This window comes from Aulonocara stuartgranti, assembly GCF_965226115.1.
Source record: "Aulonocara stuartgranti genome assembly, chromosome: 3".
NCBI lineage: Eukaryota > Metazoa > Chordata > Actinopteri > Cichliformes > Cichlidae > Aulonocara > Aulonocara stuartgranti.
Window position 1 is genome coordinate 20,666,767 of NC_138941.1, and position 27,223 is coordinate 20,693,989.

Consider the following 27,223-nt stretch of genomic DNA (forward strand, 5'->3'; position numbering starts at 1 on the left):
GCAGTTGTAGAGTCACTAGACTAAAAGGTTCATTGACTAAAAGGAAGAGCAGTGTTCTTATTTTCATGGCTATTAGTGTAATGTTTGCACCAGCAGTTTTAATTCTTCCATGACTTGCAAGTCATTACATTGTGCTTTGGAAGCAACTTGGAAACAAGTTGAGGAAGTAAAGATTTCCCTGACTGAAGTGCTGAAACAATCTCGTCCACTTATATGGGAGATTCTAAAATAGTAACTTGATTCTCTGGTATCTGTGGAAAAGTTTTTTTATTTCTTAAATAAATTAACTTTTCCATAGATATCATAGTGGATGACTATTCTCATCCACTATGGCTGGAATAAAGGATTTTACCAGAGCATTCCTTGATAGCTGTGCTAATAGGCAGTTGGGTTTATTTGTCAGATATATACAAATATATAATCAGTCTGGAACACTGACAGATGTGGCGGACAATGTAATGTGTGCTGCTGTTCAAGGGGATTATGTTGCCTACATACAGCCAAGAGATCAAACTCCTTTGTTGTATTTAAAAGCGCATTAACATGTTTGGACTGAGCTACCTGTGATGGATACCTATCCAATATAGGGCATAATAAACAGTTGAAATCACCCCTGAGAATTGTATTGGTACAGTCCACATCAGCAAGTTGACAAAATAAGGATGCATAAAATTCTACCGGTTTTAGAACAATTCAATTATTCCAGTTATTTATTACAATTCCAGTCGTTCAAGTCCAATGAATAGTTGAAATGGTACAAAGGTAAGTGGTGAACTGACAGAGGCTAAAAAAAGGTAAGGTTATCCAAAACTGAAAAATAATGTACATTTCAGAATTATATAAAAAGGCCGTTTTCAAGGATGTTACGGCCCCCTCTGCTAGGGGACAGGGTGTCACGATCCTGGAGGGTCTGAGGAGTCTGTTCAGCCCACACCTGCTCCACCACCAGCAGCTTCCACATATCCTCCCTGGTGAATTTCATGTGTCGGTCCACTGAGTTAATGTGATCCGTGAATTGAGATTTCCTGAGATTTGATTTTCACCCAGGTGCCATCCACATACCTGAACCAATGACTTGCTGTTGTTCCAGGGTAGGATAGCAAGTAAGTAAGTAAAATTTATTTATTTCGCACTTTTCATAGACAAAAATCACAAAGTCCTTCACAATAAAACCAGAAATATAACTAAAATAATATACAATATTATAAACCAAAGGAAAAAGTTAATTAAAAGCTCATATGTAGAGAAATGTCTTTCTGCTTTTTAAAGGAGTCAATGGAGTTGACACAGCGTAAAGACAACAGAAGAGAGTTCCACAGCCTTGGTGCCTGAAAAGTCCGATCCCCACCAACTGTAACTTCTGTCCTAAAGACCTAAGTGCTGGGGAAGCAGCATGAGGTTTCAACTGGTCAAAGATATACTGGGGACTTTCGCCATGTAGACATCCAAAAGTTTAAACTCACATTTTAAAATTAAACTTAAAGTTTACTGGCAACCAATGAAGAGAAGCCAAAACTATTTTTACGCCCTCTTTTCCACTTCTTCCATGTACAAATTGGCCACGATGGGTGAAACTGGGGAGCCCATGTTTCTGCCTGTAGTACTGACCCTTGTATGTGAAGTAGGTGGAATTAAGACACAATTCAAGCACACTTCAGTTACACACTCCTGTCAGAGCACTTAGATCTGCTACCCAATTTCTTCTGGAGCAACCTCGTTCTCGGCTGACGCGACCGTGCGTTTGTGTAGCTGCTCCAGTCTTATGGAACAATCCTTCTGTTGCTATCCAGGCATCTGACTCTATGCCATTGTGTAAATCACGGTTAAAGACTTATTTATTTGATCTTGCTTTTCCACCTAGATAATATCTGCTGTGTGCTGATACATTTTTATCCTTTATGCTTTGTTAACTACTTTTATGTATTATGATTGTCATGGTTTTATAATTGATAAATGCCAGGTCCTTTCTCTTTCCCTTTTCCCTCCCATCTCCATCTCCTTATTTTGTCAAGCACCTTGGTATACCCTTGGTTTGTTAGTGTGCTTTATAAATAAAGTTCATTATTACTATTACCACCTGGAGACTCTGTTGTCCTGCTGGGAGACTTCAATGCTCACGTGGGTAACGACAGCGAGACCTGGAGGGGCATGATTGGGAGGAACGGCCTCCCTGATCTGAACCCGAGCGGTGCTTTGTTATTGGACTTCTGTGCTAACCGCCATAACGAACACCCTGTTCGAACATAAGAGTGTCCATAAGTGCACGTGGCACCAGGACGCTCTAGGCCGTAGGTCGATGATCGATTTTGTAATCGTATCAGCAGACCTGTGACCATATGTTCTGGACACTCGGGTAAAGAGAGGGACTGAGCTGTCAACTGATCACCACCTGGTGGTGAGTTGGATCAGGTGGCGGGGGAGGACGCTGGACAGACCTGGTGCACCTAAACGCGTAGTGAGGGTGTGCTGGGAACGTCTAGCAGAGGCTCCAGTCCGCGAGATCTTCAACGCACACCTCCGGCAGAGCTTCAACAGCATTCCGAGGGAGACTGGGGACATTGAGTCCGAATGGACCATGTTCAGCGTCTCCATTGCCGAAGCTGCTGCATTGAGCTGCGGCCGCAAGGTGGTTGGTGCCTGCCGTGGTGGTAATCCCCGAACCAAATGGTGGACACCAGAGGTGAAGGGAGCCACCAGGCTGAAGAAGGAGTCCTATCGGGCTTGGTTAGCCTGTGGGACTCCGGAGGCAGCCGACAGGTATCGACAGGCCAAGCGGAATGCGGCTCGGGCAGTGGCTGAAGCAAAAACTCGGGTGTGGGAGGAGTTCGGAGAGGCCATGGAAAAAGACTTTCGGACTGCCTCGAAGAGATTCTGGCAAACCGTCAGACGTCTCAGGAGGGGAAAGCGGTGCTCTACCTGCACTGTGTATAGTGCTGGCGGAGCGCTGCTGACGTCGACTGAGAAAATTGTCAGGCGGTGGAAGGAATACTTCGAGGACCTCCTTAATCCCACTGACACGTCTTCCGAGGAGGAAGCAGAGTCTGGGGATGAGGGGAATGACCCGCCAATTTCCGGGGGCGAGGTCACTGAGGCAGTTAAACAACTCCTTGGTGGCAGAGCCCCTGGTGTTGATGAGGTCCGCCCCGAGTTCCTGAAGGCTATGGACGTTGTAGGGCTGTCCTGGTTGACACGCCTCTGCAATGTTGCGTGGAGATCAGGGGCAGTACCTGTGGACTGGCAGACCGGGGTGGTGGTCCCCATCTTTAAGAAGGGGGACCGGAGGGTGTGTTCCAACTACAGGGGGATCACACTCCTCAGCCTCCCTGGGAAAGTCTATGCCAGGGTGCTGGAAAGGAGAGTTCGTCCATTAGTCGAACCTCGGATAAAGGAGGAACAATGCGGTTTTCGTCCTGGTCGCGGAACACTGGACCAGCTCTTTATCCTCTCCAGGATACTTGAGGGTGCATGGGAGTTTGCCCAACCAGTCTACATGTGTTTTGTGGACTTGGAGAAGGCATTCGACCGTGTCCCTCGGGGTGTCCTGTGGGAGGTGTTGCGGGAATATGGGGTGTCTGGCCCATTGCTACGGGCCATTCGATCCCTATACAACCGTTGCAAGAGCTTGGTTCGCATTGCCGGCAATAAGTCGGACTCGTTCCCGGTGGGTGATGGGCTCCGCCAGGGCTGCCCTTTGTCTCCGGTTCTGTTCATAATTTTTATGGACAGAATTTCTAGGCGCAGCCAAGTGGCGGAGGGCTTTCGCTTTGGTGGCCTCAGAATCTCATCTCTGATTTTTGCAGATGATGTGGTTCTGTTGGCTTCATCGGGTGAGGGCCTCCAGCTCGCACTGGAACGGTTCGCAGCCGAGTGTGAAGCAGCGGGAATGAGGATCAGCACCTCCAAATCTGAGGCCATGGTTCTCAGCCGGAAAAGGGTGGAGTGCCCACTCCGGGTCGGGGATGAATTCCTGCCCCAAGTGGAGGAGTTCAAGTATCTCGGGGTCTTGTTCGCGAGTGATGGGAGAAGGGAGCCGGAGATCGACAGACGGATTGGGGCTGCAGCTGCAGTAATGCGGACGCTGCACCGGTCCGTCGTGGTGAAGAGGGAGCTCAGTGTAAAAGCGAAGCTCTCAATTTACCGGTCGATCTACGTCCCTACGCTCACCTATGGCCACGAGCTGTGGGTAGTGACCGAAAGAACGTGATCGCTGATACAAGCGGCAGAAATGAGCTTCCTCCGAAGGGTGGCTGGCCTCTCCCTTAGAGATAGGGTGAGAAGTTCGGCCATCCGGGAGGGGCTCAGAGTAGAGCAGCTGCTGCTCCACATCGAAAGGAGCCAGCTGAGGTGGTTCGGGCATCTGACAAGGATGCCCCCTGGGCGCCTCCTGGGTGAGGTGTTCCAGGCATGTCCCACCGGGAGGAGGCCCCGGGGCAGACCCAGGACACGCTGGAGAGATTATATCTCTCGGCTGGCCTGGGAACGCCTTGGTATTCCCCTGGATAAGCTGGAGGAGGTGGCTGGGGAGAGAGAGGTCTGGGCCTCTTTGCTTAGGCTGCTGCCCCCGCGACCCGGCCCCGGATAAAGCGGATGAAGATGGATGGATGGATATTACTATTATTATTATTTGGTCGATGCTGAGAGTGGTCCTGTTGCTGAGGTTGGACTATCTCCAACACTTCAATGGATGCAAGTGAAGAGAGATGTAACATCGTACGAGACCATGGTTTCATCTGCCTCCATAATGACATCTCTCACCTTCTCGACAAAATCCAGGGTGTTCAGGATGTGGTGTTCAGAGCTGCCCACCAGCAGGTTGAGGATCGAAGCCAAAAACTTTGACTTACAATGCTGTGATTGCAGCCATTCCCCAACTCTCTGTGATTGGTACTCATGGCCATTGATCAGTGGTTGTTAATCAATGGTCGTGACAATTTGCATATTGATGATGAAGGAAAGGACCTCACAGCCCATCGTTCATTCAGTTGTGCTAGTTTCAGTCATTGTGCAAATGTACTGTTGATAAGATTGGGGAAACCTGCTGAGACTGAAGAAGTCACCTGGATGAGTGACGAAACGTTTCTCCCACTGAAAACGTCCAGATGAACTGAATCAGCTTTTGGGATTTACTTACTTGGATGAGTGAGCATGCGTCAAGACAGACAAATCATTGGTTGTGATGGAAATTATATTAAAGTGTTTAAGTAAAATACTTTTGCTAAATGTCTTAATTTTGTGAATGAAAAAAATTTATAATAAAAAACATCAAGTAGTTACAAAGGCTTCTTTTCACACTTAAAACAAACAAACTGAACTTTCAGCCAATCACCTTACTTGAGACTGGCTGTCTTCAGAATTGGCTTCCCTTTACTGTGATTCTGTGCTGGCTAGCATGTGTTGTGCAGACAACAATAAACAAATATTTACTGGGAACCTATGCTATATGCAGGCTGCAATAAACTTTGCCAAAGGCCACATTTGTTATGGAAGCCTTGAGAATGAAACATGCGACCTTAGACAGATATCAAAGGAGTAGCTTCTCAGGCATCACCCATTAATTCTATCCACAGGCCACCAAATTTAAGTCAAATTTAATTTTTCAATTTTCAGTGGGATCATTTCCTTTGTAGACTTACATATACAAACACGTTTACAGACTGGTACAAATATTTCAACAGCTAATTTCCCCTTAGTGACAATTGTGCATGAGGAAACATTTTTAAAGAACTCACCTGTATATATCATATTAGTATTACACATACTGGATCATTTATTTCATTCTCCATAAATTTAAAACACGCAGCTTCTTATTTCAGCTTGTTGGAATCGTGGACTGAAGCCTTAAACTGTGACATCCTGTTGCAAAATCATTACGTGTAGGGATGCAAGTGGTTTGCTGGTTTTGTAACTAAAGGTGTAGCTTCATTCCCTGTACAGAGCAGCAACCTTATGTAATACTGATGTGACACACCATGGTTTAACAAACATTTAATGCTTGATTGTATCATGTATCTGCAAGAAGAAACCATGAGACTAAGAATATCGTACATTATTTTATTTTACATGAAGAGATTAAAATATTATAAATGCAATGGCTATACATTTACATTTTTAACGTGCAGAATTAAAGTTTATAACTATTGTGTAAACGTTACATCGACAGTAGCAATAAATAAGCATTCTGACAGGATTCAGCCAACAGTAGTTGATGAAGTATTCCCTTGGGGGAAGTTACAAAACATCCTCTGCTTGCTTTCACAAATCTTGCCGTTGGTACTTCGATCTTTTATGTACAGTCTGTGATATTGGCTTTCGATTTCACTGAGTCTAAAAATGGTGACATTTGTTTGTTTCCCTTGTATATATGCGTGGATATTTATAGTTGTTAATTTCAGTCTTCTGTGTTCTCTGATTCCAATTGTCAGGATATGGTGGACATCTGGTGTTTACTGGTGTCTGGTAGGAGGATGTTGCCAGTAGGTCTTCTGGAGTTGAAGGTTTGGCCCAGGGAATCAAGACTTCTCCCGGTATGTATTGCAGATGTTGAATTTGATTGGGATCCAGGGAGCTTAGCAGCTGGTGACAGTGTCTTTACTGGTTTGGCATGTTCCTTGAGTAAATTTCGTAGTATTGCAATGCATATTGTCCAGCTAGGTAAAACCAATGTCAGTGAGTCCCTATACCAAGATGTGGATAGTGGATCCCAAAATGAGATTTACATAAATGATTAACATGAAGCAGGACTGATTCACTTGTTACTAATGTGTTGCTTATTGGTGTCTATAAATAACATCCAGCAGTGCATCTGAAGTTCATTCAGCTACATATTTAACTTTTGCTCTGTTCATATATAATGGACTTTGACATGCTTTATTCTCTTTTTTGTCAATACGGTCTTCTGTTTCTCTGTCCACTTCACCCTCTCCTTTTCCCATCACTCTTAGTGGCAACTGTAGCATAGCATGCTGCTGGGTAGGGGTGTTTACTGCTTGGCAGCAGTGAGCTCCTCCTTTATCTTTAGTCAGAAAGTAAAGAAGGGCATTGAGCCATGCATTGAACGATGCTAAAGGTCTGGTAATCTTATAGCACATAGAGACTGCTGTCATGGTGTGACAGGGAACTCCCTTGGTCACTTTCAGCAAAAGAAAGATGGTTCTGGTAACATGAAAGGGGAAGAAACACAGAGCAAATAGCAGGGTGATAGTGATAATAGTTTTGATAGATTTACGCCTTCGACTGGCATATGGGGAGTGCGCACCAAGTGAAATGGAAATCCCTTCATCTCGTCCCGCCATCTTCTGCAATCCATTGCTTCGTCTTCTTCCCGTTCTAACAACTGCTGAGGCTTTCCCATCTCTTTTCTCCATGCATTCATCCATTGGATTTCTGCACAGTGAGGGCTGAGAATGCAGTGTCCTAAATATGGTCAGAACTACGTGAGAGTAACAGTAAGCGATTATGGAAAATGGCACAAAAAAGCCCAGCAAATGGAGCGTAATGCCATAGGGTACATAATCAGGAAACTCCTTATCGATGGCATCATCCCAGCAGTTCTGGTACTCTTCAATTATCCCTTCCAATTTACCATAGCCCACATTACCATTTTCTGGTGATATGCTATTACTCGGGTTGTCAGTACTTACATTGCTTCCAAACCCTGTTAATCTTGTCACATGACCAGTCTGAGCAAAACGGAAGATGGGGCAAGTCAAAGCAAATACTATTATCCAAACAAGGACACAAGTGCACTTGACGGCCTTCTTGGTCTCCAGCGTTATCACTTTCATTGGATGGCAAATACCAAGGTATCTGTGCACAGAGATACAAGTGAGGAAGAAGATAGAGCAATAGAGGTTAAAGTAGAAGAGAAAACGAACCACACGGCACATGAAGTCCCCAAAAACCCAGCGGTCACGCATTATGTAACTTCCTACAAGAAATGGCAGCGACAGGCCGTACATAAAGTCTGTAGAGGCCAGGTTAACCATGTATATTAAAGAAGCATTCCAGCGTTTGGTCCGACGGAAAGAACGGTAGAGGATGACAGAGTTAAGAGAGATGCTAAAGATGAATGTGAAGGAATAACAAATGGGAAGGAAGATGTACTTGTACGACTCGTCTATGCTGCAAGACTGAGTTGGTGAGGATGGGGAGGAAGAGTTGAGGATATCGTGGAACGTATCCACATTGATATCTGAAGGAACCTCATGTCTTGATGACATCGTGAGAGCAAAAGTTATTTTGATATGAGAGAGAAGGATTCAGCATGTATGTTTGGACTTCTGGCAGGTTTCTCCTCTATCATCCTTGGTCCTGTCCATGTATGAGTGTTTACCTAGAAATAAACAAAGACAGCAGTCATTTATCGGAATTTTATTTCATCAGATTTTCTCTTATCTTAGTATTGAAAGTTTTGATCAAGTAGTGTTCCTGGTTCTGTGGGCATCTGCTATGATTTCAAAGGTACATTAAAACTTTTTCACAGTATTTTATGGAGTTCTGTTAAAAAACAAAGGACATTCCATTATTCAGTAGCTTGTAAACCATGCCTTTGTCAGTTCTTCAGATGGTTTCACACAGTCTTCTTAACATTTGTGCTTCAGTTCATTGAGATTCATGGACAGCTTCTTGTCATACTTACATGTTTCAGATCATTAAATTTTAATATTACTGTATTTTCTGCACTATAAGGCGCACTTAAAATCCTTTAATTTTCTCAAAAATCAACAGTGCCTCTTATAATCCGGTGTGCCTTAAGTATGAATTCTGGTTGTGCTTACTGACCTCGAACTGATTTTTATTTGGTAGGCTCAAAAATCTGTCAAAAAATGTTGGTTAGGGACAAATGCAATCGCATGGCAGGATGCTGTAAACCAAACTTCAGTCAGGACAACAACTGAGATAATCCATCCACAATACGAGGTTTGTCATTAATGTACTGCAACAACATGGGAATAGAGCAGCTGCCAGAGAATTCAGCATTAATGAATCAATGATACGGAAGCAAGAAGAATGAGTTGAGTAAAGTCTGACTGTTTTGTTTCGCTTAGTCCACCTTATAATCCTGTGCACCTTATGGTCTGAAAAATATAGTAAATGCAACCTGTCTGACGAAATTTGGACTGGTACCTGTGACACCGTAAACGCAGGTCCATGAAAATATTGTCTGACATTAAACTGGTCTGTGGTGCAAAAAAGGTTGGGGACCGCTGTCTTACAAGGTGATCAGCAACACCAGAGCACCATAAGAGACCACTCTCTCCCCTTTCCTGTTCACCCTTAACACCGTAGACTCCGTCCACTGCAGGGATCTGCCACCTTCCAAGGCTTTTTCTCTGCGGTGGTTGGATGTATTGCTAGGGGTAATGCGATGGAGTACCAGGTTGTGGTGGACTCCTTTGTCGTGTGGTGCAAGAAGAATCATCCGTAGATCAATGTGACAAAGACCAAGGAAACAATTGCAGACTTTAAGGGGACCAGGAAAACAATGACCACTGTGTCAATTCAGGGAGTCAATGTGGACATAGAATATGAAGCTAGAGACACTAGCAACTACAGTCAATTGTTACTAATCAATGTTACTGTCAATTGTCTTTCAGGGGCCAGAGTTAGCAACATTAAGGGAAATTTAAAACTGCTGGCTAAGGGTAAACATAGAATTAATAATAAACTGGTGTGTAACTTTGCCAAAACACTGTCGTTTTTGCTGGTTTGCTTGCCAATTGGACCAGGAGTGACATGTTTAGCTGCATGTTCTCCTTAAATTTCTGGCTGTCAGAGTGGTGTCCAAAAAATGATGTGGGCTTCAAGATTCAATCGTCCTGTTATTCCCCCAGAACCACATCCCCTTAGAGACTGTCTCAGCTCCCAGACAAAAAACAAACCAAAAATCACAAAAAAACTAATTTAACACAAAAAAACTACAAAGAAAGAACAATATAGCACCCACATCTCCACATAGAATAAAGCAGTGAAATTAACTGAACATTAATTCATAATTGATCAACAAATCGATCTACTCTGCCTGACAGAAACCTGGTAACAGCAGGATGTCAGTTTAAATGAATGAACACCCCCGAGTTATACTAACTGTCAGAATCCATGAAGGGGGTGCACCAGTCTTTCACACCAGCTTATTAATCAACCAAAGACAGAGTTTTGAATCTTTTGAAAGCCTGATGCTTAGCCTCGTCCACTCTAACTGGAAAACTCAAAAACCAGTTTTATTTCTTGTTATCACTGGTTAGCACAGATTAGAGAGAAATGATACAAATCCACACAATTTTTAATCTATAACATAGATTTGTTTTTTTCTGCTAATTAAACTTTTAGTAACTTTCGTCCCCTAAGGATGGAGACACTGTGTTTGTAAAAGGATCTGCTCCCATCAGAAACAGAAACGTTTTCTCATACGCTGTTTGCTCAGAACAACTTTGCATCAGCTTACAATGAAACCATGCCTGCAATCTAAATCTGTCACCTGTCTATAGCTAAAAGCATAAAACTCCTTTAAAAAATGTTTTCTTATCTTATCTTATTATTATATTGAGGGCAATATAATAAAGAGCTACTGCTTTCCAACCCCACCCCTCCCATTAACTGTTCACTGGGGCCTCTGCACAATCTGTTTGTCCCCCTGTTGTATGCTGCTCATTCGCAGTGCTTGTTTGCCTTCCTGTGTACAAGGGTATGTTGCTGATTCAGATCCTTCTCACTCCATTAACTCAGCAATAAGTAACCACACTTTCCCTACGTGTCTTTATGCATCCCTCTGTACATTGGTCTCTCTCACTCCACTGATTACATATTACCCATTCCTGTCATCACAATCCCTGAGTAATTTCATGTCATGCAGTCAGCAACAGCATCAGCAAAGTCAACAGTTTCTAACTAAACAGGGTTCACTCAGGCAACATTGTAGTTTCTTCACTGAAAGAGTCACATCAGGTGTACCTCTGCATATTAGTTTGTTATAGAGTTCCAGTAAACTAAAGGAATATGTTTGTTTCGAGTTAAAATGACCATCTGCATCTAAACTAATGTTCAGTAAGAAAACGTTTTTGTATCAAACACCGAAAAGGGGAATAAATATATCTTGAAAGTGTGACGATAGGTTCAATATTTGAAGCATTAGTTTCAAGGCCATAAATGTGTCGTGGTGTTTCTGGTGGCGCCTTACTTTTAATGTGTCTCAGATCTGTAGCTTTCTCAGATATATGACATTTTCAAAAATATAAAAGTGCACAAAGCCAGCCTAACACAAGAAAATGTGTATCCACTGACAAATGAAAAACATTTTCATGAGTCTTTCACAATTATACAATACAAAGATATGTGCCAGAAATACATGTTTCCTGCAAATCACAAAGATTGTATATTGCAGCTATTCCTTTTGCAAAGCATGTTGCAACACCCCATAAACTTTTGGTGCTTCTTTATTTACTTTTATGTTAGCTCCCTTACGTTTTTCAGAACTATGAAGAACAGTTTGCAGACACCTGAACTGTTCTGTCTAATCATAGTAGCATGATAGAACACGATATGCTAACACATTTTCATGCTGTATGGGTGTTGATTGAATCCAATCTTTACATTGAGTATCAGGAAAAAATTAGATATAAAAAGTAGCTTCTGGAAAAGCCTAAAACTCTCAAACCGTTTGCCTCTGAACTCATATTGAGTTCCAGAGTGAGGCATGCAGTTACATAAGGCTAACTAAGAAAATGTGTTTTTGAATGGATGTTTAAAAAGATATTACTGCTTTGGAAAATGTTCTGGAACAAAAATAACAATTCTCCCGTGTCTGGAGGTTCATTAGTTGTTGTGTAAATGCAACAGCATCGAACTCATAAATACCTGCATCACTACAATCTGCTGTAAGACAAAGAGCTTACCCCTGCCAGCGATGACTCTTACTCCATATGGCTTCTATTCTGTTGCCCATCAGAATAGCTGAGAAACTGCAGAAACATCCAAAAGGCTATGACTGCAGTGCAGCTGTGATTGACACCACGACTGCAACCTTTCCCTGTATTTCAACAACAAGTGAACATTAGCTGCAATCAGTCATCAGCAGAGCGGCTTGGTTGATCTGTGACCCTGACGATTGGCCCTGAGCAGTCAGAGCAGTTTCTATGGTAATCCAGTCCCTCCCTCTGTCCCTCATTGTGTGTCATCCAATTCTTCTCCCCACTTCACCTGTGTGTGTGTGTGTGTGTGTGTGTGTGTGTGTGTGCGTGTGTGTGTGTGTCTGTGTGTGTTCCTCACTACTTTTTAAACAACTACCCTGAAAACAAATCAAGTTACGACACGTCCATTTAAGTTTAAAGCTTTTTATGAATAACCTCTGTACACTTAAAGATTCCTGGGTTTGATTCCCAAACTCCCTTTTGTTTTACAGAAAACTCACCAATCATCTTAAGTTCATGAGTTGTCTTTTTATAAAGACAACTCATGAACACTCTACGCTCAACCCCAAAACAAAAATGCCTCATTGAAAGAAAGGCAACAGTAACTCAACAAAGTTCTACAGTGTAAAGGTTTACACATTCTCCTGACAGGAATCCCTATTTGATCCCTGGAAAAGAGGCAAATCCCTTTGGGCCCAGAAAAGTATCTGCACTACTTGATGTGTGAATACAAAACACGTTCTCACTCCCAAAGCGTAATATTTTACAATAGGTGACAAATCGTCAACATATTATGCTTCCGGGCACCCAACACGTCCCTGACGAGATCGAAAAAATAAGGAAACACGAGAACCGTTTAGAATCAATCTACACATGTTCGTTCATTTTCCTCAAAGTTACTTTGGAAAAGACTATTTAACGTCATTAAAGTGCTGGTTAAGGTTAGACAGTGACTCCTGAGATTAGGGACAAAACAGGTTTTAATTTTCTAAAATATATTTTTTGATTTTTCAAAAACATATTTACTTATAATTGTTACACAAAGTTTTGGCTGTCTCACCATGTTTTGGTCTCCCAGGTGTAACATTTTTTAATAATTTATGTTTTTGCTGGAGCAGTGCAAGGTTTTTGTCAACACCGTCAGACACAAAGAAATGCAGAAATATATATTTTAAATTAAGTTGTTTCAGCTATTCTGACTATTAGCAGCTTCTCTATTCTTCTCTGGTCTATTGTTTATGCACATTTATGCACATGAATTAGTTATATACATATATGTGTGCAGTGTTGGGGAGTAACGGAATACATGTACCGCCTCTACGTATTTAAAATACAAAATATGAGTAACTGTATTCCGTTACAGTTACAGTTTAAAAAGGTGGTATTCAGAATACAGTTACTTTGTTGAAATAAATGGATTACACGGCGGTACTTTCCTGTTTCATTTTGTCGCGGGTCAGGACTGTTTGGGTTTTGTTTGACAGCTACGTTCTGTTGTTCCAGGCAGCAGCGTTACGGTTGCCATGGTTACAGGGCGACGCTCTCGCTCTCTCTCTCTGCGACTGTGTGTTTCCTGGGTGAGAGAGCGCCTTTTCGTTGTTGTTGTGCTAAGCTAACAGGCAGAATGCTACAAGCATAGCTCTAAAGAATGTAGCATCATGGGTAGTGTAGTCCGTGTTGCAGGGAGAATGGACTGCCATACACGTTATGTGTCTGTGAGCGCGAGGAGGGAGAAAAAGGGGAGTGGAAAGGTACGAGTTGTCATCGAGGAAAAACGGGAGCTGGAAGCATGTAAATATAATAATAACCACTGCAGCCAAGAAGAGTGCCTGACAAGCCCAGTTGTGAGTAAGCTATTAAGACTCGACTGTACACCGTGTTCCTGTTTTCCTCTGAAAACAATAAGTTCCGTTGGAGCAGTCTTTCAACGCCTCTCTCTGTCTCTGGCAAGAAAAGTTGACCCACACAACAAAGTAAAGCTATTTTTCGGCTACGAGCCGACAGGGACCCCGCCGTATCAGTCAGAGGTCCCTTTACTACAGTTCGGAGTCGCGGACCTTCAGTAATAGTAATAAATCACACAGCAATAGTACATTCACGTTGTTGTAAAAAGCATGATAATATATTAAGTATTCCAAAGTATTCAGAATACGTTACTCTCATTGAGTAACGTAACGGAATACGTTACAGAATACATTTTAGGGCATGTATTCTGTATTCTGTAATGGAATACATTTTAAAAGTAACCTTCCCAACACTGTATGTGTGTGTGTGTGTGTGTGTGTGTGTGTGTGTGTGTGTGTGTGTGTGTGTGTGTGTTATACACTGGTTCACCAAAATCATCACCAAAGTAACCACCAATGAGTCGTCTCCTTATGTCACTGCTTCAGGACCTGATTATAAAGCACTGAATCAGGTCCTGAAGCAGTGACATACAGGATGACGCTTTGGACGTCATTAGTCACGTGACTCTGGCCAGCCGACCTCAGCCTCGACACAGTGTTTCTGAAGCACTGTCTTTATGACACTTTAGCTCCACAGACCATCACTACAGTTAACATCAGATGTCCCACCAGTGGGCTGCATTGATTGTGTTACATTTTAGTGGCCGTCAGTGTTGGTGAATAAGCACGCGGCTGGTCTGCACCTCATCTCTGCCTCAATTCTCCTATTTTCAACACAATTGTACTGTATAAAGTGTTGTCAGGAGTAGGACCTTCATTACACTACATCCCCAAATTATCATAACTGGCCAGTAAAACCAGTTTTGATCATCATATGATGAACAGAAATCAGTAACTGTTTTAAAACAAGGTTTTAGAACAGTTTTAGTTTGTTTTACGTTGCTTTTCTTGAGTATTTGTAATTGACAAGCAAAGAAGAACATTGTCTTCCACACCTACACCTATGTGAGACTTGGTTGTTGGCTGGTTATCCTCCGTCAGTGCAGGCACAAGCATGGGTAAAGGCATAATCAACACTTACATTCTAGGTTGGTCAATAGAGAAAGTGAGAGAAATAAACATCAAAATGGGTATAACTTTATTTTGTAGTTGTAAAGTTAATTCTGACCTTCTGCATAAATGTTTAGATGGAGCACCTCTCCATCTAAACAGCCTGATTCATCTCTGCTATCACCAAGACACATATAGGAAATCTTTTGTCCCATAATGTTTAATGCAAAAACACACTTATTCATACACAAATCTAGACGGTTCTACCACGGGGTAGGACTCTTCCTTTCTACACCGTGGTAGAAGAATGGATTATGTGAAGAGTTGTGTTGGTGTTTTTAGAGCATGTGCTCCACAAATTGGAGGTGAGGAGAGCAACCTGGTTACAGGGAGATGAACGTGTTAGCTTAAACGAATCAACACTGCCAGTCACTGACAGTTAGTCACAATAACTGTCAGAGGTCTGAAAGCACAAACTGAGGAACAGGAGCAGTAATCTTTCACTCCAGCTTATTAACCAACCATCCTTTGAGTCATTTTAGTCCATGACTCAACCAAAGACCTACACAGAGCTTTTTTTGCAGTTCATTTCCTGAGGACAAAGCTGTCAGTGTGTACACACATAAAATATTTGCACCTCGAAAATGTTTTATCTACTTGGTGTGTAAAGGGCTTTACTCTTGTCTTGTCCATTTGAAGCAAAGGTCCGGCACAGACAGGGTTTTGAAAGAGAAAATGGCCAGATTTGTGAAGCTGAACGTAATAACTGGTGTGGAATCATCAGTATTTATTTAGGTTTGGATAGTTGCATTTGTAAAGTAGTTATACATGTGGTCAGCACATTCCTGCAAGCCCTCAAAGGTTATACACAAATCATTGTGCACATTTGTAAGTCTTTGTTTATGCTTGTGGATCATATTATATGCATTTGCAACACTTTTGAGGCAGATTTCTCTCCATATTCAACTCCCCCGGTTTTTCTGCTCAGTCAGTGAATTCAGCTCTAGTTTGTCAAAAACCCACTAACTGTGACAAACTCTAAACATTGATTATGAAAGATTCTACAGTCATTGGTCGCATCAGTCAGGATTTGGCCCAGAAGTTGATTGACAGCACACAAGGGGGAATTGCAGAGGTCTTGAAAAAGACGGCCAACAGTGCTGACCCCCTGTTTCAATCCAGGGGGTCAGTGTTGACATTGTGGAGGACTATAAATACCTTGGAGTACACATTGACAATAAACTGGACTGGGCTAAAAACACCACAGCACTTTACAGAAAGGGCCAGAGTCGTCTCTATTTTTTGAGGCGACTGAGGTCCTTCAACATCTGCCAGAAAATTCTCAGGATTTTCTACGAGTCTGTTGTGGCCAGTGCGATCCTCTATGCTGTTGCATGCTGGGGGAGCAGGCTGAGGGTCGCAGACGCCAACAGACTCGATAAACTGATTCGCAAGGCCAGCAATGTTGTGGGGATGGAGCTGGACTCCCTCAAGGTGGTGTCGGAGAGGTGGATGCTGTCCAAGACAAAGACAATGTTGGATAACACCTCCCACCCACTCCATGACATGCTGGTCAGTCACAGGAGCACGTTCAGTGAGAGACTGAGATTACCGAAAAGCACCACTGAACCTGTGGCCATCTCCATCTCCCTGTACAACTCATCCATGTTTACTGCTACACCCTTCTTGCACATGTTCTTTTTCAGCTATTTATTAATAAGTGACTTTTATGTACATATATGCCTGTATATATTGTGCTATTCTTAGTGTATTATCTGTCTCTGTTAATGTTTGTTTATAATGGAGCACTGTAACGACAAATAATTTCCCCCAGGGATCAATAAAGTATTCTGACTCTGATTAGATGTGCCTTCTCGAAGAGAGGGACCTTGTAGGCACGGCAACATTTCAATCCATGACAGCTTAGTGTGTTGCCAGTTCTTGGTGACTATGGCGCCAACTGCTTTAGATCATTAAACTCCTCCCATGTTGCTTTGGGCTGATCCACCACCTTTCTCATGATCATGCTCACCCCATGAGGCAACGTCTTGCACTGAGCAGCAGACCCAGGGCGGCTGATGGTCCTTTCGTATTCTTTCAGGCCTCATCAGAGGAAGAGAGACAGTTTCCTTGTGCTGCTTTGCCCACCAGAGAGAAGTTGATCTTTGGGAGCTTCATTTCTGGGCTCCTTTCGGTCAGACTTGTCGGGGTTGGATTGATCTCCGTGCCCACTTGTGTTTACCACCTAGGCGGTCATCTGAAAGCGTGGAAACCCGTGCAGCTTACACCATCGTCCGTACTCTGTTCCAGGCTCCTCTACACCTGTGCTGGTGGGACGCAACGTTTAAATGATGATAATGATAAAAAGCAGTGCTCCACTGAGACCGCTCTCTTGAAGGTCTAATGATCTAATGATCTAATTTTTTGGCTAGTGCATCTGGCTCTGCCTTGGTTTTCTTCCTGTTTATAGGGCCTCTCCTAGAACAGACAGGTTTTCCTCCAACATTGCCTTCATAAGTGGGAACGGGGTTCCACACGGTTCAGTTTTAGGTCCACCACTATTTTCTTTCTACATGGCTGCTTTATCTGGCATTATTCAATCTTTCAGTGACATTTCTTATCATCTCTATGATAATGTCGTTTAAGCCTCATCAGCTGGATAGGTTGTCCACCCTAGTCCACTGCTTAACTGGTGCTACTGATTGGCTCTCTGGCATTTACCTTGTTTTAAACACCAAAAAGACTGAGGCCGTGATCATAGCTCCTCCTGAACTCGATTCTAAAATCAGTCAGGTTTTTGCGTCTTTCTGTCCTGCTGCCAAGTCAAACATTTGAAATCTTGGTGTAATATCTGATTCTTCTCTGGGCCTCGACTTGCGTGTAAAATCTTTGTCTTGTTCCTGTTTCTTTTATTTAAGGAACATTTTCTGAACTGCGACATATGGTCTCCTTAGCTGAACTGGAAAAAAATGTTCATACGTTTGTGTCATTGCGTTTAGGTTGTAATGCCCTGTTTACCAGCTTGGGCAAATAGTCTTTTTCTCGCCAAGCTATACAAAACGCTGTGGCCAGACTATTAACAAGGTCTAGCAATCGAGCTCACATTACTCCTATTTTATATTCATTATATTGGCTCCCAATAGAGTTTGAAAGTTCTTGTCTTAGCATACAGAGCGCTAAATGGCCAGGCCCCAGATTATTTATCCAAGCTTCTTACAAAATATTCTGTTCACAGGCTCAGTTTGTCGGTTGTTCCCTGAACACGACTAAATCCTAAAATCCACAGAGCCTTCCAGTCTGTGGGACAGCCCACCACCACAACTACATTTGGTTGGCTCTGTGGATTCTTTTAAAAAGCGGTTAAAAACTTTTCTATTCAAACAGGCTTTGTGTTAAGAATTTGTTTCATTTTAAAACTAAAACTTTTTAAACTGTTAATTTTTGTGTTTTATTTAATCATTCGTATTGTCTGTTTTGGCACCTAATGTTCTCGATTATTTTAGCCTTTTGTGTAGAGCTCTTTGTGACTGCCTGTGAAAAGTGCTTTATAAACAACCTACAGTTGTCACCATTCCAGCTGTTGAGCCTTCGTCTTGTCCACAGCAGAGAGGTTGGAATGGAAGAAATGGATTCTGTGCACAGGTTTGGAAACTAAGGAGACCAACTGCAATAAACTTTATTTTATAATTACTAATTTTATTTCTTGGCCATTATAAATGCCCACACTGATGGTACATAGCTATATAAAAATAGCTAATATTGGTCGATAACATCAACCAGAAGATTGAAACCAGATTCTGTGACTTCAAAAAAAGCTTCCCAAGTGTTAACGTCTTCAACACTACACTATCTGTCCTGCTGAGGAAACGACAGGCTTTAATCCACAGCTCATAATTTGCAAAACTCAGTACAAATCAGCAGAATGGATACTGACTGTGAAAAGCATCACAGTGGACTGGAGGAGCTTTGGACCTCCTTTTCCACTTAAAGCAATCTCAAAAACTCAGAATGAAACAAACGCTCGTGTTGCTGACCGTGGTAACAATTATTCTAGTTAGTTTTAATTTTTCCAGGTTTTGATGTGCTTTGTTTAAACTTTAAAAAATCATTTATTTATTTAAAGATGGCATTGCACTCCAAGAGAACATTTCAATAACAGTGGTCTCCATTCAACACCTGGTATATTGTAAGACACTGATGGTTTACAAATAAAATGTGTACTGTTCATATTTACATTCAACTTTTAAAAAGTTTGCTGTTTTTAAACTTGATATCAACAGCTCATCAGGAATGAGATGAAATACTTTCACTGTGACCAAAAACACGAACAAAAAATAGTAAATTACAATTTACAGGTTAGTCAAGTCAACAAGTTAACTCATTCACTGCCAGCCATTGGCAGTGAATGAGTTAAACCCATTGACTCATTCACTGCAATTGACGGCTATAGACGTCAATGGCAGTGAATGAGTTAAAAGTGTCAAAATTTAGATTAATACTAAAGATATCGTTTTGTTGTACAAAAGAGCACATTTCATTTATTAACCAACATCAATTAAAAAGTGTAGACAGAAAAGCATGAATAAGACTTTATGCCAGGATCAAAAGACTATATCGAAACAGAGCAAAGAACAGATGTTAATGAGCTTTTCCATATTGGTCCCTTTTGCACTGCAGAGTTAAGAGTTTTGAAGTTTCACTCGCCAGGTGGATATTTTACACAGGACTGCTGGAAGGCTTCTTACTACTGTGTTAAGGACCGTCTCACTATTATGCAGAAATGACTGTCTCTACTGTATCTGTGGGAGAAATGATGTGAAGTACAAGTAGGATTCTCAAGTTAATAAATGAAGATAATGGAAACAATCTGGTGCTAAAACTATTGTTTTTAATAAAAACAGCCCCTCTTTTGAAATGTGCATGACCCTGCTCATCATTTAGCCTGTACAGACACTGACCTGGGTTCAGTGCTTGCAGCTTGAAGGCGGATGATCTAAGAGCGCTTTCCAGAGAGACGGGAATTCCAGTAACACTCGTGAAACCTTTCACCTTTCCACGTGGATCACAATCATTTCCACAAACAGACAAAGCCAAACCTGGATGTCATATTTCCCTCTCATGCTTCTACCTTTGAGGTTTTGACCTTACACCCGTCCTGTAATGTAGCGGGTGTAAGGCACAGGTTTTTACTGACATGCAGTTCTCTGCTGGTTTTCGCTTCATATGTAAATCATCAGCTGATGGACGTCTTTAGCAGGTCAAAGTTTCCCTTACACACCTAAAAACACAGAACATTAAAAAAGTCCCAGTATTTATAGAGACCAACACTTCACAGTGAGTGACCAGTCCGGCCAACAGCAGCAGGGAATGTCTCAGATGTCGTGGAGAACTTTGTGGCGTTACCCTAATAATGTTTAAGTCTCATAACCACTCCTCCCAGCTGCTCACATGTGGACGTGATGTCACAGTGACGTTAGATCCTGTACCTCCAGCAGCATGGCGTCCTGCTCCGTCCTCAGCTGGTCTCGGACCTGGAGGCGACCCACCAGCTCTGAGCTCAGATCTAACACGGATGAAAAGTTAACCATTAAAATTCACTCTTCAATGCATCAGAGAAAACGGCGCTTTTATTTTTAAACGACGGGGCTAAGGTTATATAGTACCTTGTATAGCCTGGCTGAGAGACGCACAGAGAGCATTCAGCTCCTTGATAGTGAAGCCCTGCAGATCGCTGTGCTCCAAATGTCTCCTCTGGTTTACAGGATCACTCCGCGCTGTGCTCTGAGGAGAGTTTACACATCTTTTAATGAAACAAATCATGATTAACAGCCAAACAAAGAAACACAAAAATATTACTGCACATATTCACGACCTCGTCCCCCCCACAGACAGACAACATTTCAAAATCTGACAAGAAAATCAGTGTCGACTTCCCTAAACAGAGATGAAATGCCACACATCTGCCACAGTGTTATAACAGGTACAAGCAGACACGCGACCCTTGAACATAAGTTTAACATCTGTATTTAATTATATTTTATTTATATGGTGCCAAATCACAATAAAAGTTGCCTTAATGCACTTTACATTGTAAGGTGAAGACCCTAAATCAGCACAGAGAAAACAGAAGTCCTCCTGTGAGCAAGCGCTTTGGTGACAGTGGGAGGGAAACACCTCCGTCACACCCAGGCTCAGGGAGGGCGCCATCTGCTGGGAGGAGGAAGAAGACGGGGCCGTTCCTTTCATTTTGTTCCCAACAAATGGGAAAATTGACCGGGCAAATCCGATTGAAGTGCTGCACTGTACTTAGGGCCATAAAATGAAAACTGTCATCCAAAAACCCACAAATGTTGGAAGGTTTCCTTAGCAAAACACAGAGTGACCCTCTACTCTTTAGTCCATATGTGCCACATGTCTGTATGTGGCCATGGGCCCGCCCTCCGCTGGAGCCTCCACTGAAGATCCACACTGCATTTCTCTGTGGGATGTTTGCACAAGAACCTGGTGCAAGAGCACCAGACCACCTCACCTCTCGAAAAACAGAGTCTCTTGGTTTTGTTGAGAACTTTCATGCTTACAGGATGTAAGGATTTGTTATCGCTGATGTTTTAAAAGACAGAATTATTTCTTCCTCCTCCTCCTGTGGAAAATCAGCGCAAACTACTGGCTGAGACCCTCCAGCTGATGCTCACTAACAGAAACCAGGAAGAGCAGCCCCCACGTGCTCCACCAGAATGACACCCATCGACCTGAGGATGGCAGCAGATTTCTACTGCCCTCCCAGTCACAACCCTGTCAGCTTTGGCAGCCCAGATGTTGCTAATACTGCTCAAGCTGGTAGAACCAAGCAGTTTTAGTCCATAACTGTGGATTGTGTATGTGGAGCTCAACATCATCAGAAGAAAACTTAGCATTGATACAGTCATCAATAAAGCTCCTGCTCCTGATACAGACTTGGGGAAAAGACGCTGAGCTGCAACATACATTCAAAGAGACCAACTTATGGTCAATGAAAACAACTTCGATTGTGTCCAGATGGTGAAGGGAAACTCCATAAGTGACGGCCAATTTAATAGCACAAGTTATGAAGTTAAGATCCGAGGTGCACAGAGAAATGAGCAGACTGTGGGACTGTGGGACTGACGCTGCCATGTCTCAGAGATGAACATAATATCAGGCTTCTCTGCTCAGAACAATCATGTAAGATTTAAGACTTGTTGGCAGTTTGGTGAGGCCCACGGGGACAGGTGCAGAGGGGCCTGGAGTCCCGACTTTGGGCTACGCTGCACAGCAAATCCTACCATGATGAGCCGTGGCTTTCCACGCTTTCACATGACTGCCCAAGGTGGCAAACACAAGTGGGCATGGAGATCAATCCAGCCCCACAAGTCTCAGGCGAACCTGACCGGCGGCACACCAGGAGTGAAGCTCCCAAAGATCCTCTTCCTCTCTCAGAGGCTGACGAAGCAGCGCAAGAAAACCAGCGCTCTTCCCGCACTTCCACCGATGAGGCCTCCGAATCAAAAACGAGATGACCGGCAAGAGGGGAAGTAGCACCCGGAAGTATACCGGGAGCTGCGCTCCAGCGCCGTTGGAAAAACAACCTCAATACGTTGACTGAAAATTATCCATAGCAGATTTAATCACCAATAATGCACAAAACAGCCGAAGGGAGATGATGCCGGACAAAACTGTAGCAAAAACACTTGCACAACACGGAAACACACAAACACACAAACACAGGTGAGAGATAAAAGCGTCCCAACCACAACCTCCATGCACTCACTCCTTAAAGCAGCTGTTGCTGTAATCTGGCATCATATCAATGTTTACACTCCCAGCATGCAGTGCAGGGAGCAGAGGACAGATTCCTATAACTCGAACTCGGTTATATGATAACATAGTTTGTTCCACCTTTGAATATTTGTCTCACCAAAGACTTGTGGTCCGTCCTTAGTCGGTCTCGCAGGTTCTTCAGAGTGTTCCTGAAGCCTCTCGACTTTTGTTTCTCTGGTTTGCTTGAAGGCTGAGGATCCTTGTGAATCTGAACACTTCCTCTCTTCAGCAGAAAACAGACGGCAAATCTGAGCACACTTATGAAATGAGGCCATGTGACAGCGCTGCTACTTCAGCTCTGCATCACATTTTGCAACTACATATTAACTGTAAGTAATTTGGAACAATCTGCTGTGTTGTACATGAAGTGGTTACCCATGAGCTGCTTTCTTTCTTTCTAACATCTCCTTTCTTCTCCTCTTCCTCCTCCTCTTCACTTTCACTGTTGTTGATGAAGCAGAGCTGGAGATTCATCCGTGTCTGCAGGCTGAGGGTTAGACACCAGTCAGTGGACCATCATGACCACATATCCAATCTCACATCACAGCTGGTTGCTTAGCATCTAGCTAGCAGCACAAAAGAGGAGCGAACATAAAAGGAGTAATATTTTTAAAGTGTGGGGTGATTGCATATGCAACATTTCTATCAGCTCAACAAAAGTCATCAACACACAACCTGTGTGTGCAGTTTGTGTGTTGATGAGCTGAGACAGAAGAAAAAGCCGACTTCACTCAGAGATGAGAAAGATAAAGACGGGACAGGAACAGCTGACTGCTCAGTGGGATTTGATAAACTGCACATTTAACGCTTGTTCTCATGTTTTCAAATAATAATTTCATTGTACATGTACAGTGACAATAGAAGCTATTCTATTCTGTTTTATTCTAAACCACATGTTGTGTTTGTGACATTATTTGTTTCATGCTGCAAATCAAACTGAAGCAGACTAACTGTGTCATTTAAAAACTGCATGAAATCCTCTGCAGGCTAGTTTGCTGTAGTGTGATGGACGTGTGTGATTGGTGCACAGTGGCCCTCGAGTATAAAGGCAGCATGAACAGTGCGCTGTCAGTGTGGAGGATGGAAGAGCAACTCATGAAACATCTGCTCACATCTGGCTGAATTCACATGCATAAATCTGCAAAGAGCAGCAGGTCAGCTGATCAGAACCTGTACATTAAGAAAATCTGTTGGAGCTCACGTTAGAAATTACTGTGAGCGGTGCTTCGTTTCCCCACATGAGCCATCAAAGCTCATTTTAGGGAGTTCCCCACTTGCCGAATCCCACTTTAACCTGCCCTGTACTCACGTTCCTGCTTAGAGGTAAAGTCTCCCTCTCCAACGTGACCAAACGAAAACAAAGCTTAACTTTTGTTGTTAATAAATTCCTTCATTTTGTCAGATCATGCAGTATGAGGAAAGCATGGTTGCAGCTCATACTGCACCAGAATCTCCACCCAAAAGACTTTGACTGTGTGCAAACTGGAACTTGCAACAGATGCGAGCAGACTGCAGCGACCGCACACTGAGAGACAAACACGGTGTTAACAGACATCCAGTAAGAAATAAGAGGCGCGCCTGTACCGAGAGGTCAGTGCCAGCACGTGACTATTGCAGGCGTCGTCGCCGTCCTCCCAGCTCTCCGTTCTCCTCCCTCGCTCCTCTTTCCAGCTGACTGGGGCTCCTCCTTGCTCCAGAGAAAGGCCAGTCTGACAAGCACAGCAGCCACATGTTAAAACCATTTCAACAAACCGCGTTACATCGGTAAATATCACTGAACAGTTCTGATCAGCCTACAGGTGAAACTCTTGAGATAAGTGCTTTCTATCTTACATTCACGCTCACGTGGATTCAGAGATGGGCGTCTCTATGTATCCCATCATCGCTCACACCTCTGCAATTGTCAAAGTCAACGTGTACACAAACACCATCTTTCAGCAAGACAACAACATCTCTGACCTTTAACCTCTTCTCCTTCTTCTCTTCTTCCTGCTTCTCAAGCTCGGCAATGCGCAGGCTCAGGGCCTCCCAGTGCATGATGGGAAGGCCCAGATTGTCCTCGCCGTAGCGTTCCTGCCAGACCAGTGCTGCCCCCACCAAGTCTTCCCCATCTTCCTCGACCTTGTCTTTGTCGTCGTCACACTTGCCGTAATCATCTGCTTCGTTGCTCTCCTTCTCATCCCGATGTTGTCTCAGTCGTTCCTTCTCTCCCTCCATCTGGACAGCAGGGAAGCACTGGGTTAAAATGCTCGCAGCTTTACATCAGACCGCCTGCTTCAATCACATCCTGATGAATGAAATATTCATGTTGACAATCTTCACTGGGATAAAACAAATCTTTACTGGGATAGAGATCGTTTTATCCCAGTGAACATTGCATGTAGTCACAATTATAAAACTCGGCCTCTACCATAGTTTGCCTTTTGTGGTGTCTCTTTCTGACCCAACCAGCCAATCACATGGCCAACCACAACCAGATGGCCCCTCCCCTTCCTGAGCCTCGTCCTGCCAGAAGTGTCTTCCTGTTAAAAGGCAGTTTTTCCTTCTTACTGTCACCAAGTGCTTGTTCATAGATCATCTGATTGTTAGATCATAGGCTGTACAATGAGGCACTTAGGAAGGCCTGTCATTAACAGTCTGCAATCAACAGACAACTTCATGAAAGGAAGTACAGAAGCTTCATAACAAGGTGGAACCCACTGGTTACGCTGAAGGATGGGAAGCCTGAGGAACGCCACAACGTGCCCAGTTCTGGAAAAGATTATTGTAAGTGGACAGAGGAGGCGAAAATGAACGTGCACCAGAATGTTGGGAGCACATTGGTGTAGCTCAGACTGAGCAGGCAAACAGCTACAAGGCTCAGTGCAGCAGCCTGAGGCCCTTTGCTGGCGTCTTCTTCTCGCTCTCTCCTTCCGGTCACCTCTTCTCTGTATTAGCTAATAAACAACAGGAAGATGCAGTGTTTGGTTCCATCTACGAGCTCTCTTCTTAAGCAGTATCTGACTGCAGAGGACTAAAGAAAAACTAACATTAAAATCATCTTCATTTGTCCGGGATTACAAAACAGCTATAATTCCTACATTATTAGTGAAATACTTTTTAAACCCTTTGAATTCAATCACACATCGATCGTTTGATTTCAGATCTACGGTGTTGTGAACAGAAACAAGTTTAAAATAAACGTATCATTGCCAAATATGAATCGAGCTAATTGTATAACCGGTATGAGCAGTTAAATATTCAAAGATCGGGACTTTTTAAAAAAAGGAAAACGTGAGCAACAGAAACAGGACGTTTTGTGATGAGCACCGAAACACTCAGGGTGCAGCCACGGTTTCATCCGGAAAACAAGACAACATGTCACATGTGGAAGAAGTTTGTTTAAATAGATTAAATAAACAGCAGTAATGTGAGGTACTGTACTGCTGAATTACAGCAGCAGGGCCTGACTCTGTCCTCATGTTTAACTCGCTGGAGGAACTTCCACAGCCTAGCTTGAAGCTTCGGCCCTTCCTCTGAAACTTTTCCCCCGCGTGGATTCAAAGTTTGGAGGAAACATCAGACCAGTTCACCGTGTCAGGCCCACTGCGATTCCAACTCACCACTTTTTCGAAATAAAGGCGGCTCTGCTGCTTTCACGGACGGAGAAGTTCTTCAGAGATTTGCCACATAGCTCAGCTCCGTCCTCGGCTCCTCCTAGTCATCTTCCCTCTCTTTCCATTAGGAGCTTCGTCCCTCTGCCTTTTCACCGAGAACTCCTCGTTGTGTCCACAGACGCTTCCTCCTCCTCACTCAGCTGATGTTATTAACTTCTGGTTTATTTCATGCCATATACCCACTTTCTCCCGGTCCAAACCCACGAACAAAGGAATCCCTTGAGAAACTTTCCTGCAGAGGTCCACTTTGGAATTAGGGGTTTACTTCCTGTCGATGCCTTCAAAATAAGTGTGCACACAGCCAAAGGTGGGAGGAGGAGACAAGCTGAGGATTCCAACAAAGCTACAGCTGGCGCTGTGAGCGGGCGATAAAACCACGGTTTCTTATTTTTCCTTCTAAAATATCTTTGTAGAATCAAAGGAGCTTGCAAAGAAAAGCGTCTGGACTTCTTTAAGTTGCTTGAAGACGTTTCACCTCTCATCCCAGAAGCTTCTTCAGTTCTAAGGTCACGTGGTGGAGAGTCCCAGATTTTAAGCTCTATGGGAGTGTCCCTAAGAGGGTCATGGGTGTGGGTCCCAATCAGCCAGGGTTTCGGGTGAGCTCATTGTGAAACCTGGCCCCACCTTATCATGCGATTTCTGCGATTTTTAACTGCTGTAAACCCTGGCTGCCACATTCTGTCTGGCAACTCCCAGGGCTCATCACAGGTGAAGGAAACGAAGATTAGACAAAATCAAGAATAAGAAATGAATTGGTGTAAATACATAGATAAACTAAATGTGCGTGCTTACAAATAGAACAAATGTATCCAAACCAATCAATAAACTTACTGCAAACTAAAGTGTGTTATTTAAATCAAAAATAACGAAT

The 27,223-nt window shown here is 43.2% G+C and overlaps 2 protein-coding genes across 2 annotated transcripts; both read right to left on the bottom strand.

Moving 5' to 3' along the window:
• Positions 1 to 6,096: 6,096 nt before the first annotated feature.
• On the bottom strand, positions 6,097 to 12,163 carry LOC309700739 (P2Y purinoceptor 3-like). Its single transcript, XM_082524519.1, has 2 exons — positions 11,892 to 12,163; positions 6,097 to 8,332 (listed from the first exon to the last, which is right to left on the bottom strand). Exon 2 carries the CDS (start codon positions 8,217 to 8,219, stop codon positions 6,810 to 6,812), a length of 1,410 nt encoding a protein of 469 aa, XP_082380645.1. The 5' UTR covers positions 8,220 to 8,332; positions 11,892 to 12,163; the 3' UTR covers positions 6,097 to 6,809.
• A 7,209-nt stretch (positions 12,164 to 19,372) lies between these two features.
• Positions 19,373 to 26,852, bottom strand: LOC309700870 (schwannomin-interacting protein 1). The gene is made up of 7 exons (XM_082524761.1): positions 26,299 to 26,852; positions 24,656 to 24,913; positions 24,281 to 24,405; positions 23,072 to 23,183; positions 22,794 to 22,919; positions 20,524 to 20,641; positions 19,373 to 20,423 (listed from the first exon to the last, which is right to left on the bottom strand). Exons 2-7 carry the CDS (start codon positions 24,911 to 24,913, stop codon positions 20,323 to 20,325), a joined length of 840 nt encoding a protein of 279 aa, XP_082380887.1. The 5' UTR covers positions 26,299 to 26,852; the 3' UTR covers positions 19,373 to 20,322.
• Between the last annotated feature and the right edge of the window lie 371 nt (positions 26,853 to 27,223).